This window comes from Thrips palmi, unplaced genomic scaffold (genome assembly GCF_012932325.1).
Source record: "Thrips palmi isolate BJ-2018 unplaced genomic scaffold, TpBJ-2018v1 HiC_scaffold_5, whole genome shotgun sequence".
Classification (NCBI taxonomy): Eukaryota; Metazoa; Arthropoda; class Insecta; order Thysanoptera; family Thripidae; genus Thrips; species Thrips palmi.
The window spans coordinates 17923979-17941419 of NW_023144632.1; the positions used below are offsets into that span (position 1 = coordinate 17923979).

The window sequence follows — 17441 nt, forward strand, 5'->3', positions numbered from 1 at the left end:
GGACTCAACGCATTCTGTCCTGCAAGAATCTGTGATAAGCCAGGAGGGTCCCTTGTTCGGAGACTATTCCATTGAGAAGGCAGTGGCACTTTGTGCATGGATTTTCAATTATTTCGAGCTTTCTGTTTGGACCTCAAAGAAAAAGATTGGCTTGGCATAAATGCTGGAGACAAACGGCGGTAACCGTGTTAAAAACAAACTTTCTACACCATTTTTTATAAATTGTAAAAAATGTTGTTTTAGCCTCAAATGAGGGATTAATATGAAATGCGTAAAAAAGGTCTGCAAAATTATGCATGTCGTCACTGCGCGCTCGATTTCAGCCAAACTTTTTAACATTTTTGCAATCGGTAAAGTGCATCTGAAAGTGGACAACATTTCCCACAAAATGAAATACGGGGATTCAAATCAGAGGAAAAAAGCTGCTAGAAAAATGTTGTTTTTACAAATTTTTCTACCGCATAAGTTTTTCTTTTCCCGTAATAAAAATCTTGTAATATTTTCATCCGATATTAACCCTAGTGGTTCATTTTCAAAAATTTAAGTTCAAAATTTTGGGTGTTCATCGGAAAACAGTCCAAAACCCAGAAATTGCGAAATTTCGAAGAATTTCGCCTGTTTTTCTGACCATAAAATTATGTTCGAGGCCGTACACCGGGCGTCCAAACGCTATGAATATAGCGTCAACAAGTGCAATCGAGGAAAAGAGTCAAGGAACCAGCCGCTAAATCGCTGGCCTATGCGTAAACAACGTATTATGTCATCCCAAAAACTAAAAAAAATGTCCCAAGTCACCCCGCTGTGGTACCCCTTCAGCTCAAACCAAAGTTGGCTCTCACCAAGAACGGTCTCTGTTCTGCAGGTGCTGTCGAGTGTTTTCCTGTACGCGTTCACCTGCTTCATCACGCAGGGCTTCGAGAGAAGGAAAATAAACAATTGAAGTGGAGGCGAACAGAATGGCGGTATTGTGTTCGCTCAGTGTGCACCAAGAATCCAAAGGGCGCGAGTGCACTTTTAGAAATAGTGTTGTAATTTGGCAGTAAATATATATGTTGCTAATTTTCTGACTGGCCAGAAGTTGTTAACAGATGACTGAAGTCGTTTACTGGTGACTGACGTTGTTGTGATAAATTTTTCGTCTCCAGAAGTTGTTTCACCCATCTGGGGGGCGATGGTGCTGACACATTCATTTTCAGTGCATAAACCAACGCCTATTATTGTCCTAAGACCAAATACGTGGTGCCGCAATCTATATAGCCTTGAATGAGCACGTGCCTTTTCTCTCTGTTCTTCAATCTTTTGTTAGAGTTTCGTTTCACACTGTCGCGCGACCACAACTCTTTAGAGGTGGGCTGGGCTGAAGTTTGATCGATCGACTCAAGATCTATTTGACACACGCGATAAGGCATGTAAAAGTGTCCCATGAAAAGTAGCGGCCCCAGAGTCCAGACCATACCAAGATGGCCGGCCCTCGGCCCTCTTAGACTGACGTGTTTGGCGCTGCTCGCCGTGGCACTACTGCTAGTCCCCGTTTGAGACGCTATGTCTAAATATTTTAGTGGCGACTGGGGCCAATAAATGTTTTAGCTCTGGCGTCTAAAGTTTTAGTCTCTGGCGCTAAACATTTCTCTCTGTGTGCTTCCGTTAGGCCGCTTCCATACTGAGAATGAAAAAGTCACTAGTGGTGGCTCACCACCATTGTCCTTTGATTGGGTGACACACGCTCAACTTTGGGTGACGAGCCAGCGGGGACTAAATTTTGGGCAGTAAAAAAGTTCCGCCAAGGCAAGCTTAGCAAAGCGGTGTTGCCGTGGCCCGCCCGCCTGCTGCGCCAAATGTCCATTTTATCGGTTTCTGCTTTTTACCGCCACCGGCGTGTTTGAATGGTGTTGTTTACGTTGGAAACGCCGTACGCGGGCTTCAAGCTCTGACTTCAACTCTAACGACCGTCGAGCAGGAAGGAGTGAGGAAAACACGCCTGCAGCAAGCCAGCCGTGCATACCAATAGACTGATTCCGAGAGTTCGTTCTCACCTCTCTCTCTCTCTCTCTCTCTCTCTCTCTCTCTCTCTCTCTCTCTCTCTCTCTCTCTCTCTCTCTCTCTCTCTCTCTCTCTCGCACTTTTCGGGCGTACCGCCTTGCAGGAAATAACCACAACAAAAGTACACAAATTTCTGGCAAATTTTTTATTAGGAATTTAGTGTACTTTTCAAGTACAACAATTGTTGTACAAAGTACAATGGAACCGGCATGACGAGCGCTGTGCAGTCCAGGGTTTGTACAATTCTCGTTGTACTTTCTACAATCCCTGTTGTACTTTTATTTACAGTTTTTGTTGTACTTTTGTTGTACTATCCACACTTTTTCTTGCAGTGCGTGAACGAGCTAGAGAGACGGAAGCGAGAAAAACGACTCCCTGAATCGGTCTGCACTCTGCAGCGGCAGGCCGAAGGCAGCCGAAAGCGAGTGGCAGCCAGTGGCAGCAGTGGCGGATCCAGACCCGGCCCGAGGGAAGGGCGAAGTGGCAGCCAGTGGCAGCAGTGGCGGATCCAGACCCGGCCCGAGGGAAGGGCGAAGTGGCAGCCAGTGGCAGGCGAGATGGCGCGACCGTGTGCAGCAATGCGCCCGAGGGAAGGGCGAAGTGGCAGCCAGTGGCAGCAGTGGCGGATCCAGACCCGGCCGAGGGAAGGGCGAAGTGGCAGCCAGTGGCAGCAGTGGCGGATCCAGACCCGGCCCGAGAGGAAGGGACGAAGTCTCGAATGACAGCCAGTGGCAGCAGTGGCGGATCCAGACCCGGCCCGAGGGAAGGGCGAAGTGGCAGCCAGTGGCAGCAGTGGCGGATCCAGACCCGGCCCGAGGGAAGGGCGAAGTGGCAGCCAGTGGCAGCAGTGGCGGATCCAGGGCCGGCCCGAGGGAAGGGCGAAGTGGCAGCCAGTGGCAGCAGTGGCGGATCCAGACCCGGCCCGAGGGAAGGGCGAAGTGGCAGCCAGTGGCAGCAGTGGCGGATCCAGGGCCGGCCCGAGGGAAGGGCGAAGTGGCAGCCAGTGGCAGCAGTGGCGGATCCAGGGCCGGCCCGAGGGAAGGGCGAAGTAGCGCTTTTCGGGGGTTCAGGTTCGCACCGGTGCGTTCTTTCTGCTCATTCTGCTCGCTCGTCGCTCTGTCTCTCTCGCACTCATGGGGCGCTGCTGACCGTGCGGCCTACGGCCAGGCGGACGGCAGAGAAGAGACGCGAGCGTGTGCAGAATGCGCCGCGACAGGCCGAAGAAGGGCCACGGGCACGCCATGGGCACGCAGAGGGGCTGGACTCTGCAGAGCAGACTGATTCCGAGAGTCGCTTTCGTCGTCGTCTCTCTCACGCCACATGAGTGCGAGAGAGACAGAGCGACGAAAACGACTCTCGGAATGAACAGTCTGCTGGAAGTCACGTCGCGAGCGACCCACGGCGCGAGAGAGACACACACGCACCAAAATAAAGGGCTACCTGGGCGGCGGCCGCGCCCTCCTCGGCGTGGCACTGCTTCGCGCCACGCGCCGCGCGCTACGCGCAAGGGACAGCGGGGCTCGGGAATGCGTCTCGCGGGCTGTTTCTATTTCTGCGTAGTTTGCTGGGTTGGCCCGCCATAGGCCAGCAACAGGCACTTCGCCCGTGCTTCGCCTGGCTTCACCTGGCTTCGCCCCCTGGACCGCGTTAGCGATTCAGAAGAGTGGTTTGTCGCTCTGTCTCCCTCGCACCCCTATGAAGAGCCCCTTGAGTGCGACAGAGACAGCAGGAGACAGCCTGACGAAACTACTCTTAGGCGGCCGTCTGATTCCGAACACTGCTTCGTCACTCTGTCTCTCTCGCACCCCCACGGACCGCCCCATGAGCCCATGAGTGCGAGAGAGACAGGGCGACGAAAGCAGTGCTCGGAATCAGACGGCAGGCAAGCGTGTGGCTGGCCGGCAGGCTGCAGGTGCCTGCACTCTCATTCCAGAAACGCGACGAAAGTGAAACGAACGTGACAAAATGTCACGTTCCTTTGGGCATTGTGTCACGTTCGTTTGAATGTGAACAACCTGATTTTTGGCCAATCCACACCCAAACGAACGTGACACAATGCTCAAACGCACGTGACATTTTGTCACGTTCGTTTCAACGTGATGTCACGTTCCTGGAATGAGAGCGTGTTCCAGCGCGAGGACTCGTTACTGACTACGTCGCTTTTCGTCTCCCTCGCGCCCACAAGCGGCCCCTCTCGCGTCCATGGGTGCGGGAGACAGAGCGATTGAAGCACTGTTCGGAAGGGTTCGGAAACAGACTACTGCAGACTGATCCCAAAAGTAGTTTTCGTCGCTGTGTGCGAGAGACAAAAACGACTCTCGGGATTATACTCTGGCCAGAAAACGAAGAGCCCTGGGGTCTTGCGGTCGAGGGCTACCTGCAGTGCTAGCCAAGGCGGCCGATGCCATAAACCGCGAGAACTCAGGGCTCTTCGTTTTCTGGTCAGGGAGTAAGATAGACTGCTGGACACTGGCAGGCCCAACACATCGGCGCTGCCAGAACTTCGGGTCGCACAGCGACACCGTCGCCGACGGTCGCCCAACACGTCGAGGACAAACTGCTCTACCTGTACACGGTGTTGTTGGGGGTGCCGCGTTGGGACGCCGCGTTGGCCATGTCGAGTCGCGAGCCAGACGAGCCTCACGACGACAACGGCCACCTCGGTGCTCGCTCACGCCGCGCGCCGCTCGACGACGCGGAGGGACCACCGGGACTAGCGGGGGTGGCACTCGCAGTGCGGCGGTTCAACCCCGACTCGACTCGGCGACTCGGCCTGCTGCTTGTTGTTGCCGTTGCCGTGCGTTGCCGTGCGCGACACGCGTTCACGCCCAAGTCCCGCACGCCACTGCGACTGCACGCCGCGCCGCCTCACGCCGCCTCGCCCATAGAGCAAGTCTCTCTCTCCCCTTCTCTCTCTCTCTCTCTCTCTCTCTCTCTCTCTCTCTCGCCGCACGTGTGGCCGTGCCGCCGTGCCCCCGCCCCCACCCCTCCGGCTCCCACTCGCCCGGTCGCCGGTCCCCGCTCGCGGTTCGGCCCACGACTAGCACGACTAGCTAGACCAGCTGACTGAGGACCGAGCGCCGGGCGCCGAACACGCGTTCCCAAATAAATGTTGAAGCGGCCAACGCGGCGCCAAGGCGGGGCGGCGCTAGCTCAGGTCGCCGGCCAAGCAGACCGGGCCGCCGGGCCGCCCCCCTCACAGTGGGCCAGAAGACCGGTGGAGCGGCCAAAACTCTAGACGCGTTTTGAGCTCCAGAGTCGCTAAATGTGACTCAAACCAAACGTGTCACACCACCAATGGATTGCTCTCCGAACGAAGAATCCGTTGGACGGGTCACACTTTTGGTTCGAGTTCCATGTAGCGACTCTGGAGCTCAAAACGCGTCTAGAGTTTTGACCGCTCCACCGGTCTTCTGGCCCACTGTGCCCCTAGGGGTGCGAGAGAGACAGAGCGACGAAACTGCTCTTCGTAATCGCTCTGTAGTCGCCTCTTTCCGAAGGGTCGTTTCGTCGCGCTGTCTCGCTCGCGCCTCAACGGGACGCCTCAGGAATGCGAGAGAGACAGGGCGACGGGAGGGTCCTTTGGAAAGGCGGCTGGCTCTGGTGGCCGTGACCTCGGCCCTCAACCAGCAGACTGAGAGTCGTTTTTCGACGGTCTGTCTCTCCTTCTCCTGCACTCATGGGGCGTCACGTATGGGCGCGAGAGAGACAGGGCGACGGGAGGGTCCTTTGGAAAGGCGGCTGGCTCTGGTGGCAGTGACCTCGGCCCTCAACCAGCAGACTGATTCCGAGAGTCGTTTTTCGACGGTCTGTCTCTCCTTCTCCTGCACTCATGGGGCGTCACGTATGGGCGCGAGAGAGACAGAGCGACGAAAACGACTCTCGGAATCAGCCTGCAGCACCGCCCCGACAGCGGCCGCCACCTCAGCCACCGACAAAGTTTGCGAGTTAGTTAGGGGGTTGAATTTCCCGGCTTCCAGCTAGCAAGCTAATCCCCCCCCTCATCAAATCCTGGGATTGCCGATTGCTGTCTGTAGCGCCTGCGAGGTAGGCCACCGGCCCGTCCCACAACACACCGCTGTGGAGACGGTGGCCTACCTCGCCCCTTGCAGCGTAGCGCCTGCGAGGTAGGCCACCGGCCCGTCCCACTACACACCGCTGTGTAGACGGTGGCCTACCTCGCAGGCGCTACGCTGCAAGGGGCGAGGTAGGCCACCGTCTCCACAGCGGTGTGTTGTGGGACGGGCCGGTGGCCTACCTCGCAGGCGCTATTCTGCTGCATGCTCCGAAGGAGCACACGCAGGAGAGGCGGCTGCCGAACGTACATGGGAAAATAGAGAATTTGTAGGGGTTATCCGGCCACAATGATGGTGACAATTTCGGTTACTTTACAGTGCAGTGACCACCTAAACTTGGCCGAACAGCTGAGGTGACCTCAGCCAGCCGGCTACACTTCTGTATATTTTTGTGCTGTGCAGGTTCAGTAATCGCCCCATCGTTGATCCAACGTTTATGGCTTGCGATAGCGACATATGGGAGGGGGGCGACAAATCCGATGCATGCCACAAATCTTAGGACAACCCAAGTTAATGTTTACCTGCCCATTACGCCACTTGTTATCCAGTTACAGGCCAGTAAGTAATTTTAACAAAACCCTATCTACGTGAGCTTGATGCTATAAGGCGGCCAGGTGACGCAGCAGTGCTTCCTTCTGTGTTGATTGTTGAGACGAATGGGCTGCCTCCTTCCTAGGCGCCAGCATAAGCGGGAGTGGCACAGTGGGCCAGAAGCCGGCGGGGGCGGCCAAAACTCTCGACGCGTTTTGAGCTCCAGAGTCGCTAAATGGCACTCGGACCGAACGTGTGACCCCACCAATGGATTCCTCGTTCGGAGAGCAATCCAATGATGGGGTCACACGTTCGTTTCGAGGCCTGTTTAGCGACTCTGGAGCTCAAAACGCGTCTAGAGTTTTGGCCACCTCCACCGGTCTTCTGGCCCACTGTGAGTGGTCTGCGCGACCTACTCAGCCCTTCAAGTCGCTCGCCTTTCCAGCTAATCCACACCCCTGCCTCTCCCAATGGTCCTTACGACGTCTTTCCTATTCATTCCTGCTTTCAATTGTCTCCAACCACCGGGCCTTTCAAACGAGCGGCGCCATCAAGTCCCGTGTCGCCATGGCAACCGCAGTCGTTTTTGTCGCTCTGTCTCTCTCGCACCCACACGGGATGCCCCATGAGTGCGAGAGAGCGAGAGAGCGACGAAAACGACTCTCGAAATCGGTCTGCAGGCTCGTCGCACCGGCATGTCTGTTCTGCGGCGTTGAAAACCTTTTTCGTGCCGAGCAGGAATGGCTTTGACTGGCTGAAAAGTGTCTTCCCTAGAAGTCACAGCGCCGCCACTTACCCTCGTTTGGTGCTTCCCTGGACGCTCCGAAAGAAGAAGCAGAAGCAGTGAGCCCCGGTTTATCTTGATGCGCTCACTGCATCCCAAAGAGAACCTGTTTCCAGACACTCCATTTTTGAACTGTCTACAATGGCTGTGTTTGTTAAGGATTTTGTGTGGAGTCAGACAGGAGACCACATAGTGGTCAAAGTACCCCTCAGAGGGGTAACAAAAAGTATGGTGGACATATTAACTTATGACACCTACATAAAGGTACTTTCTTTTTTTTTCTAGCAGAAAAATATTGTTGAATTTTTATATTTTTTTTTTTTGCATGGGGGTGTCTTGTGAGAACTATGGACCTATCTTTTTTTCTCCACTTAAACTAATTTTATTTATTTGTTTTCAGGCAAATTTTAAGCCATTTATATTTGAGGCTTTTCTTCTACACCCTATAAGAGAAACATCCAGTAGGTGTACAGTTTCAAATGGTGAACTAGAATTCAGCCTTGAAAAGGTTGACAGGAATAATGTTTGGGAATCTTTATGTCGTGACTTAAGTAAGGAAGAAAAGGCCAAGGAACGAGAGGATGTATTACATAGGGTGCAATTGAAACGTCAGCAGGAGGAAATTGAGAAGCGAGGTAAGCACTTGAATTTTACAATTATATTTAGGTTTTACTCTATAATTGCAATAATAATGATTGATTTTTATTCTTAGAATTGTTGCAAAACCTTCAAAGGAAAGCTGTGCAGCAACAAATTGAAATGGAAACAAATGAAAAAAAGAAAGTGGATCATTTAAAAGATACGGAAAGGAACACAGTAATGGCTGATTTAGAAGCATGGAAAAATCAGAAAACGGAGACTGCACTGCCTGACCAACATCCCAGACAAGGTAATTCAACCTCCAGAATGGATTGGTTCAACAGAAAAACAAACCAGAATGAGGGGTGTAGACACATAAATGATCTATTTGCTGTTTATAGATGAAATCAAAATTAGAGATAATGATATATGGGACCAAAAGAGCTCTTCTAGCTCCGAAGATGAGCCCCAGGCTGATGGTGGTGTACAGTTAACAGAAGATGACCTTCGTCCGGTGCCTTTCCCTCGCTCATGTGGATCAATTAAAATTAAATTCACTCCACGGACATTTCCAACACCACAGAGAGAATCACAGATGGAGGAGGAACAAGCAGTGGGTATCTCTTTGTCTCAAATATTTAACTTTCTTCTCTTCTACTCATGATTTTAATAGTATACCTATTTTATAACAAATTGCAGTGGCTCAAAAAACAAGCAGCTGCACAGCGTTCTGTTGGATTTGTGGCTGAAGATTTGAGACCAGAAGAATGCAATCCTCAATGGCTAAAGGACAAGGGAGAGTAAGAAAAAAATTGAATTTGTTGGCGGGCTCCAGCATGACAATATTATAACTATATAAAATTGTGTTTCTGTCCATACAGCTCCTTTTTCAAAGTTGGAAATTATCTGGGAGCAATAAGTGCCTACAGCCATGGGATAAAACTCTGTAAGGACATGGCTAGTCTATATGTGAATCGTTCTGCAGCGCACTACGCTGTAGGAAATTTACAAAGGGTGATTGAAGACTGTTCTATGGTAACCTCCTCCTCCTTCTTTTCTGTAGTATAATAATGTACATTCCTATGCAAACAATTTTGTTTGAATTGCAGGCTCTTGAACTCATGACCCCCCACGTCCGGTTGAATGAGGATTCGCGGGCCAAGTGCCACGCGCGGAGGGGCGCTGCGCTCTGCCGGCTGCGCATGCTCAAGCCAGGGCTGGCTGACTTGCAAGCGGCTTTGGCCATAAAGCCAGGGGATACTAAACTTCAAAACGACATAGAACGTGTGAAAACGCTTTTAGAAAAATCTCCATGTGTTGACGATGACTTATCATCTATCGGTACTTTATGAATTTCTGAAAATAAGTAAATTGCAGATTCTTGTACTTACAATTGTTTTATTTCTGCACACTAAGAAGTCTACATCTGAATTACTATAACAAAGCATTCACATATAATATATATTATATTAATTTATATATCTCTTTAAGAACCACACATGAAATACATAGCAAGTGACTGGTGAACACAAACACATCATTCCAAGTTGGTATAAGTTACATTGACTAACATGAATTTCTTGTTCCTGACTTACAAAAAACAGCACAGCAGCTCCCAATCACAAGCCAAGTAGCATAACTAAATCCATGTACTTTTACTTAGACTTCATGCTTGGCTGCTCCGCCCTCATCACTAGTAGCACCCTAAATTTAGTCACTGTACGATGGCAATTTTGGCACGCTGTCCATTGAGAACACAAATGACAAGTAATACTTAAACAAGAAATCTACCCACAATATCTAGCTATAGCATCAGACAAATAATTTTTTAGTGCTTCCTGGTGTGGTATTCTTGCTTAATTCTGATTTTCATAGCAGTCTTAAACATTCAAATGTATGTGCAATTCAATACCTAGTATTTCCAGGAAAAGTCAGAGTTTAGTAAAACTTGACACTTCTTGGCGAGCAGCTCACCCACACAAATTTAAAAAGTCGAAGGAAAATTAATCACTGATTGTGCTAGAACAAACAATATGACAAGCTTAGGTGAGATCAAAAAATACACTAACATCAAATTGAATTTTACTTCCCAAGAGAAACGGTTCCTAGGAAACTACACAACTAGTACAAAATGCCACTTACAAAAAGCGTGCAGATTGTTTTACACAAAGATGGCAAATTAAACTGGAGCATGTGCGCGGTGGGGACAATAACGGAGGGAAGAAAAGGAAAATAAACTTGGCACTGAACTTTTTAAAAAACTAACAACAATAGTTAATAAAACAATTTAAATTCCTGCTTTTTAATTGTTTAAATAGAGAGAGGAAGAATGCATTTAGACAGCCTGGTAAGTAAAGTTTAACACCACAATTAAAAGGAGTGGTTATGCTTTACCACCAATACGAATCAGAAAGTGACTAGACCTACCCAGAGAGTGCAGGTGGCAAGATGTAGAAAGATGGCACAACTTTGTTTTGAATGGTAATGCATAAACTAGTGAAGAATACACCACCACCAATAAAACCACACCACTGAGAATTATAAAAGCTTTAGATTAGTTTGTGTCTTTAAAAGTTTTGTACTTCATGCTTCTTTGGTCAGTCAGAAAGAAAGTTGTAGTAAATGTGCAGACAAGAAATACCTCCACCAGAATAAAATTCCCCAAAGAGTACAAATATATTCTGAAGCTCACTCTCTATTATGAACATGCATCAGGCCTCAAAATATGAAAGGAGTAAATAGATAATTTTAACTTAGGTTTAACAAAAGAGGAAAGAAACAAAACACTAAGAAGCTAATGTAAAACTGTTGGAAGATCAGATAACTTCCAGAAGAATGAATGAAATGAATCAATCACATGAAAAACTAACAAATTAACAACAAATAAAATGATGAAAAATCAATAGCAAGGAACCAATAACTTGATTTACAGGTAAATTAGGCGTATCTTTGCATTAAAAATTGTTTCACTTAAAAATATGACAAGAATTTTGCACACAAATAAAAATTTAACAACAGATATGTAAAATGTTAACTCAACAATGGTAGCTTTTGTGCGACCACTCAAGGATGTGTATTTTATAGATGATGTCCTCCAAAGCATTGTCTATACACAATATCAGGGATAGATTGCAATGCAGCTTTTCAAGTTTTGAATAAGTAAATCAGGATTTGTCTAGAAAACACACACACTTGTAGAAAAGGAGGAAAAACATACCTACATACACATAATCACACAATCAGAATTCTCTGATGACTAAATTGTATCAGCTACAAATAAATATTCCATTCATAATGGATTGAAGATGGTGACACAGAAATGCATAGTACACTAAAAAACAAAATTTTAAAGTAATTGGTTGAATTTTCAAACACCCTACACACTAATTTTCGAACTATACTTCTTGGATAAGAATGGAATAATTATAATGTAATAGACTGGAGATGAACTAATTTACATCCATTCACTTAGTATGTCTTTTAGTTGAACAAGGCAAGAACATTGAGGACAATTAATTTCCATTATCACATTCACTGGCAAGTAAATTTTCAACACTCACAGAGCCATTCTGTTTTTCAATCTATCAATTGTCATGAAACTATTAGCCACAGCATGGCCACAGGGAAGGTGAAGATATGATCATAAGCACTACACTAAACACTAAAATTTTTGCTGCCATTGCCAGAACATAACATGAACTTGCAACTTTGCTTATTACATTGTACCAACATTGAACAACATTAAAGAAATGTGTTCAAGAAAGAAGTAAGCTTAGTATAAAGAAGAAATTTTACAATAATTCACATCTTTGGTTTACCTTTAAATTCTGAACACATAGTAACACAGCAAATAAATCAAAATAAAGCAATGATTGCACTAGGGAAATTCATGATGTCAACTCTTCTAGTAAATCTTCGGTAGACCGATTTTCTCGCTTGAAGCGCTCCATGTACAACTTTGGTACAGTCCACTCCAAAAGTATCTGAACATTCTTTAGAATGATTTCTCGTTCAGTCAAGCCATCTTGATCACATGGCACACGACCAGAGCTTACAATTGATGCACACAGAACTTTATCAATCAAAATTCTACCGAAACCTAAAGCTTCAAGTCGCCCTGTTGTTGAGATGCGGGTGAGCAGAATGGCCAGCAGCATTCGAATCTTCTCTAGCGGCATTGGCTGGTTTCTCGGCACCACTGGTGTCTTGGTGCCCATCTTCAGACGCTCTGTTACCTTCCGCATCATGTCCTCCACCATGCCAGATGTGGGTTGGTCCACAGATCTCAGGGGCTCGCAAATAGGGCTGCCACACCTATCATCTTTGATGACAGTGACATCCTCACAAACAGACCCCGACCGAGAAAGTGGTATGAGAGCTGGGATTTTGCTTTCACAGCTTGACCTTCTAGAAGATGAGGGCGAATTCATTAAAGCCATTGCTTGTACATCATTTACAGGGTTCACTTCAGGTGTCTTGGTCTTGGTCTTCACAGCATCTAACAAACTTCTTTTGCCTCGAGATCGGGTCTGCCGAGACATTATGGAAGAGGTAACTTTGGGAGTAATTTCTGTACCATTTGAAACCTCAAATTTCTTACCAGGAGTAGGGTCTTTGGCTTTTCCAACAGAAGTATTGGGTTTTAGACTGGTGCAAGTTGCAGTGGGCTTGTTTCTAGACTTCCCAATGGCAGCTTGGCTCTCTATATTTCTCTCATAAAACTGTTGGTGCTTGAAGGCACTAACAACTTTAGCTCCTTTAAGATTTGGTAGATCCTGGACGTCTTCCTCAGGAGCATCGTTCTCTCTCATTTCATGCTCACTGTCTTCATTCATCACAGCAAGATTAACATGGGCAGGTTCTATCTTTGCCTGCTTTTGTGGGATTGCATCTTCACTCTTTCCATTTGCCTTAGAAGACCTCTTTCTTGATTTTTTGGCCGGCTTATTCGTCTCTGAAGTTTTTTCTGTTGAAGTGGCTTCTGGAGCAGGAGGTGGGACACATCCTACAGCCTTCATATGCTCCTCAAGCTCTACTTTCTTCTTAAAGAAACTGTTGCAAGGAACACATACATACGGCTTGTCAGACTTGTGGATGCACCGCATGTGCTTCTTGAGGTGAGGAAGCTGCACAAATGCAGCTGGACAAAGCATACATTTCACAGGCTTTTCACCAGTGTGCCTTCTAATATGCATTCGTAAAGCAGAGGAATGAGAAAAGGCAACTTTGCAAATTTGGCAGGGGTAAGGCTTTGCTCCAGTGTGTGTTCTTGTGTGGACAACAAGTTGTGAGCTCTGCACAAAACGCATGCCACAAATGTCACATTTAAACGGCTTTTCTTTTAAGTGCATTCGCAAGTGGGACAAAATGTGCCCCTTAAACGACTTATTGCAGATGGAGCACCTGAATGCGCATTGGTCGTAATGAAGGCAAGCTAGATGTTTCCGGAGACCATCTCTCCTTGTGAAGCCCTTTCCACAGAGATCACATACGTAATCTTGTACACCTAAATGGCGTTTCATGTGCGTCTTTAAATTAGTTGAATTATAATAAGATGCTTTGCAAATTTCGCAGGTATAGGGACGCATGCCAACATGCCTTCGAAGATGTTGAAGAAGGCCACCATTACGTCGGAACTTCTTAGAACAAATATGACAAACATATGGCAATTCACCAGTATGAACGCGTAGATGAATACGCAGTCTCTCTTTGATGACAAATGATCGATCACAATGATGGCACTGATACATAATTTTATCTTTTTGATCGATCTGATCTCGGTGTTTACATAACATATGCGTCTTCAAACCTCCTTGCTGAGTGAATTTAGCATCACACTTATCACAAGCGTAGGGCCTCTCACCTGTGTGGATACGAACATGCCGTTTCAACATACTCTTACGAGTGAATGTGTATTCACAAAAAGCACACTGATAACCAACATCAGATTCTTTCTTTTCTTTTCCATCAGGACTAGCAACAATTTCATCCTCATCATCATCCTCTTCTTCATCATCATCTTCATCTCCATCTTCGTCTACATCATCCTCTTCTTTATCTGCTTCATCATCCAACTCGTCTTCTTCTTCCTCCTCCTCCTCCTCCTCCTCCTCCTCTTCATCCTCTTCATCATCCTCTTCGCCCTCTGCCTTGAAGCGAAGATTGACTTCAGATGCTTCAACATTGACCTTCTTCAATAAGGCCTCTAATTCTGCAGCTAGCTCAAGGTTTTCTTCCTTGACAATACTCCTTACGGGAGGTCTTGGTTTTGCTTGGGTTACGGCTTTGGCAGGCCCCTCATTTGAAGATACTTTGGTATTTTTAGTAGCTTCTTTGGCATTTTTACTATGCTTCTTGGTCTCTTTGGTATTTTCTTTGCTTTCCTCAGCGCCTCCTACCTGGACTGCTTTGGCCTTGGAACGAGCACTTGCACGAGTCATGGCGATTATGTTACAAGATTTACACACCCTTAACCAACAATTGGACTGTTAGAATTTTACATTCACCAATATTTGAATTCAAAAATGGTTTGAAAGGTTTACTTCTTTACTTTACACTAGTGGCACCAAAGGACTAGACTTTTCAGGACAGATGACTTAAAGTTTATAACACCATTATGCCAAAACTAAAAAGGACCACCAGAGTCCTTTGTACTAAGTTAGAAGACAAGATGAGAGAAGGAACCAGCACCAAAGGGAGATGACTTGTTGTTATGAAGAGATGCAGCTGACACCATGCTCCAATCAGCCGCAAGTGATGCAGCATCCATGCACCATCAAGTACTATGTCCGCAACTCCTCGAGTGAAATTCAACTCCTGTAATGCCACACGAAATCATCAGTTGATTGAGCATAGTACTCACAAAACAGCACATGGCTCTTTTCCTCATAATTTGTTCACTGAACAAAAATCTTAGGTAAAGTAATGTTGAAAATTCTACACAGGGAACAGCTTTTTTCCTTGCTGACCTATGAACAGTACACATAAATATATGAAAAATATATCCATCAATTTAAATTTGAAAAAAAAAAGTTACGGCACATAGTATTAAGGGCACCGTCACCTATAAAGTGTGTAAGAAAAATATATTAGTAATGAAAATTCTGTAACCAAAATTTAAATATATTTTGCATTTGAGAGAAGATTAAATTTGTTCTAAATGACCTGTCTGAAAGAATTCAGAAGTGAACAAACAAAGTGAATGAATGATTTAGTATTGTGAAAGTATGGTTACTAATAATAAAATGACTGAAATACAATCACCCTTCCACCTTAATCAGACAGATGCATGCCAAGTGAGTCATTAAGGTATATTTGGTTCGGAGAGGGAACCTCCCCTCTTCTCTAAGAAACCTACCAGACACATGCATTAATTTTATTTTTTTTACTCTTTGTGTAGATGTAGTATTCATCAGGCATTCAAGTCTCCTTTGAAGTAAGCCACTTACAACAAACCCATGGTAAAAGCAAAAGAAGCTTAGTACCTGATGGTTTGGTGCCTGATGGTTTAGTGCCTGCCTCAAGAGAAGAAAGTAAAGGACAGTCATAAGGAAGAGAAAATGTCTTAATTATTAAGACTACAGACTCAGGAGAAAAAAAAAGTTTGTGAACTGAGAAGACTTGGATGCATATCCTAGGTTCTGAGGGGAGACTTGAATGCAATACAAAGAAATACAGAGTTGCAAAAAGTATTTCAAATCAGAAGATGCTAAAATGACAGTATCAGAACTATTTGGAAACAATAAACGACACAAGGTGTTCCTGACGAATCTAAATAAGAAGTGTTAATAATAAAATTAAAGTCAATACTACTAGTTTACAACCCAACACCAAATAATAATTCCCTTATATACATAAAGGAATCCAACACCAGCCATGCTGCAATGAAGAGTTCTCCATCTAACCCACCACAACCATTGAAAATAAATGAAAAATAATAAAAACTTTAAGAACTGAGCATTTGTACTCAATTCAGTTCTCACCAAACTCCTCATAATGAATGCTTCACAAACAACGAGCTGAGGTGAGCTGCAATGGAACAAGAAAAGCAAAACTGTTCATTTAAAAGCATTTCTATGAAATACCAAATACCATTATTAAGGTGCATTAACGCTCATTCATTTCTAGGTGGTTTAGCTTAGTGGGTCGGATCAGGTCGCAAGAGAAGCAGACAATGGCTCATGATTGACCCACGGGCAATTTTAGCTGCATTGATCCAGTCCTTGCTACACCACTAAGTTATCATCAAGCCTAAATGCATCTTCAGGGCAAAAATGTCAGAAAAACATAAAATGTCATCAGATTGAAGCTAAATGCATCTTTTTAAAACTTGAAAACAAAATATAATGTTTTAAGAATGATAGTTACGATGTACAACTCCAAACAGTGGAATTCTCTCTCAATGCTGCCCTGACCGCATTATTTGAAAATACTCTCAGTCAACTTAAAGTTTATAATACAGCATCAGGCAACATAAGCCAGTTCAGCTCATTAGAAAATTAGAGAGAAAAATCCAAATAAACATTGACCTCAGACGAGAAAACAACAACAACAATGGAGAATATCCCAACTAAACTGCTAGCTGAAATCTCATCAACTGTGAAAGGTTAACATTAGGCCGTATCTGCACCTGGTTCGCACTAAACCCGAGAAGCCCTGAAAACGTTTGGTTGAGGTGGAAAATAGACGAGACGAACATTGACCAAAAGCCTCAGCTGCAGACTGCAGTGCGAATGCAGATGACGCCGAAAACTCTCGTATCATGTCACTTCCAGTTTGTCTGTTCCTGATGAGAGAAACAGTTCCATTGGCAAACGAGACTAGGACCTTTACCTCTAGCTCAGGAAATTGAATGACGAAAACAATGCAACACGTATAAAATATTTACGAAATAACAGCGGCGACAGCCACTGCCCATTTATGTAATGTGCTTGGATAGAGTATTGATTTGATTACGATCATTCTCGTCTGCAATGGACACAAAAACACAGATTTCCCTTGTAACCTACACTCAAGTGCACAAGAAATAGGAGCGAAGATTACCTGATGGGTAGCAGATGCTAGATCTTGAACAAGTCTTCTGCCAGTTTGTCAAAAACAGGCCACAAAATTAAAATTTTGTGGCAGTTTCGTGGCAGACGCTGCTAGACGCCATTTTGGACGATTCTCCACTTGTCATCCTTCTGCTACAAGCCGTGTTGTTTTTCAACGTGGAGTTATTGGAGACATCCTTAAATTGGGGAAAGGAAATTAATGAAAACAGCTTGAGCAAAATTGAAAGGCCTGATTATGGGAAAGCAGTTTCTTGCACTCACTGTTGTTTCAAAACGAATCTGTTTGCTAATGCCGTGTGGGTGGGTGTGGTGGGCGTGCACTATCTGCAGGACGCAACCGGAAGCGAAGTGGGGGTCGTGGGGAATCTAAAATGACAA

General features: G+C 45.9%; 3 protein-coding genes across 6 annotated transcripts in view; 1 reads left to right on the forward strand and 2 right to left on the reverse strand.

Moving 5' to 3' along the window:
• LOC117651083 (facilitated trehalose transporter Tret1-like) overlaps window positions 1–4878 on the reverse strand; it is a 26889-nt gene extending 22011 nt beyond the window's left edge. Inside the window, exon 1 of the mRNA XM_034394826.1 lies at window positions 4607–4878. Within this exon, the coding sequence (XP_034250717.1) occupies window positions 4607–4656 (50 nt within the window). The 5' untranslated portion in view covers window positions 4657–4878. The remainder of the gene's footprint in view (window positions 1–4606) is intronic.
• LOC117651084 (dynein assembly factor 4, axonemal-like) overlaps window positions 1–9432 on the forward strand; it is a 10442-nt gene extending 1010 nt beyond the window's left edge. The window contains exons 1-8 of one of the 3 annotated variants that reach the window (XM_034394830.1): window positions 6621–6674; window positions 7386–7695; window positions 7832–8066; window positions 8144–8320; window positions 8412–8623; window positions 8710–8810; window positions 8892–9045; window positions 9120–9430. In XM_034394830.1, the coding sequence (XP_034250721.1) occupies window positions 7573–7695; window positions 7832–8066; window positions 8144–8320; window positions 8412–8623; window positions 8710–8810; window positions 8892–9045; window positions 9120–9362 (1245 nt within the window). In that variant the 5' untranslated portion in view covers window positions 6621–6674; window positions 7386–7572 and the 3' untranslated portion in view covers window positions 9363–9430. Of the gene's footprint in view, window positions 1–6620; window positions 6675–7049; window positions 7696–7831; window positions 8067–8143; window positions 8321–8411; window positions 8624–8709; window positions 8811–8891; window positions 9046–9119 lie in introns of those variants that run through there. The other 2 variants (XM_034394829.1, XM_034394828.1) reach the window with 2 other exon arrangements.
• Window positions 9389–17432, reverse strand: LOC117651075 (zinc finger protein 436-like). 2 transcript variants are annotated; one of them, XM_034394815.1, is made up of 4 exons: window positions 17325–17432; window positions 17053–17239; window positions 15993–16038; window positions 9389–14826 (listed from the first exon to the last, which is right to left on the reverse strand). In XM_034394815.1, the coding sequence occupies exon 4, from the start codon at window positions 14448–14450 to the stop codon at window positions 11898–11900; it is 2553 nt and encodes an 850-aa protein (XP_034250706.1). In that variant the 5' UTR covers window positions 14451–14826; window positions 15993–16038; window positions 17053–17239; window positions 17325–17432; the 3' UTR covers window positions 9389–11897. The 2 variants fall into 2 exon arrangements, with proteins under 2 accessions (XP_034250706.1, XP_034250705.1); XM_034394814.1 differs by lacking the exon at window positions 15993–16038.
• Between the last annotated feature and the right edge of the window lie 9 nt (window positions 17433–17441).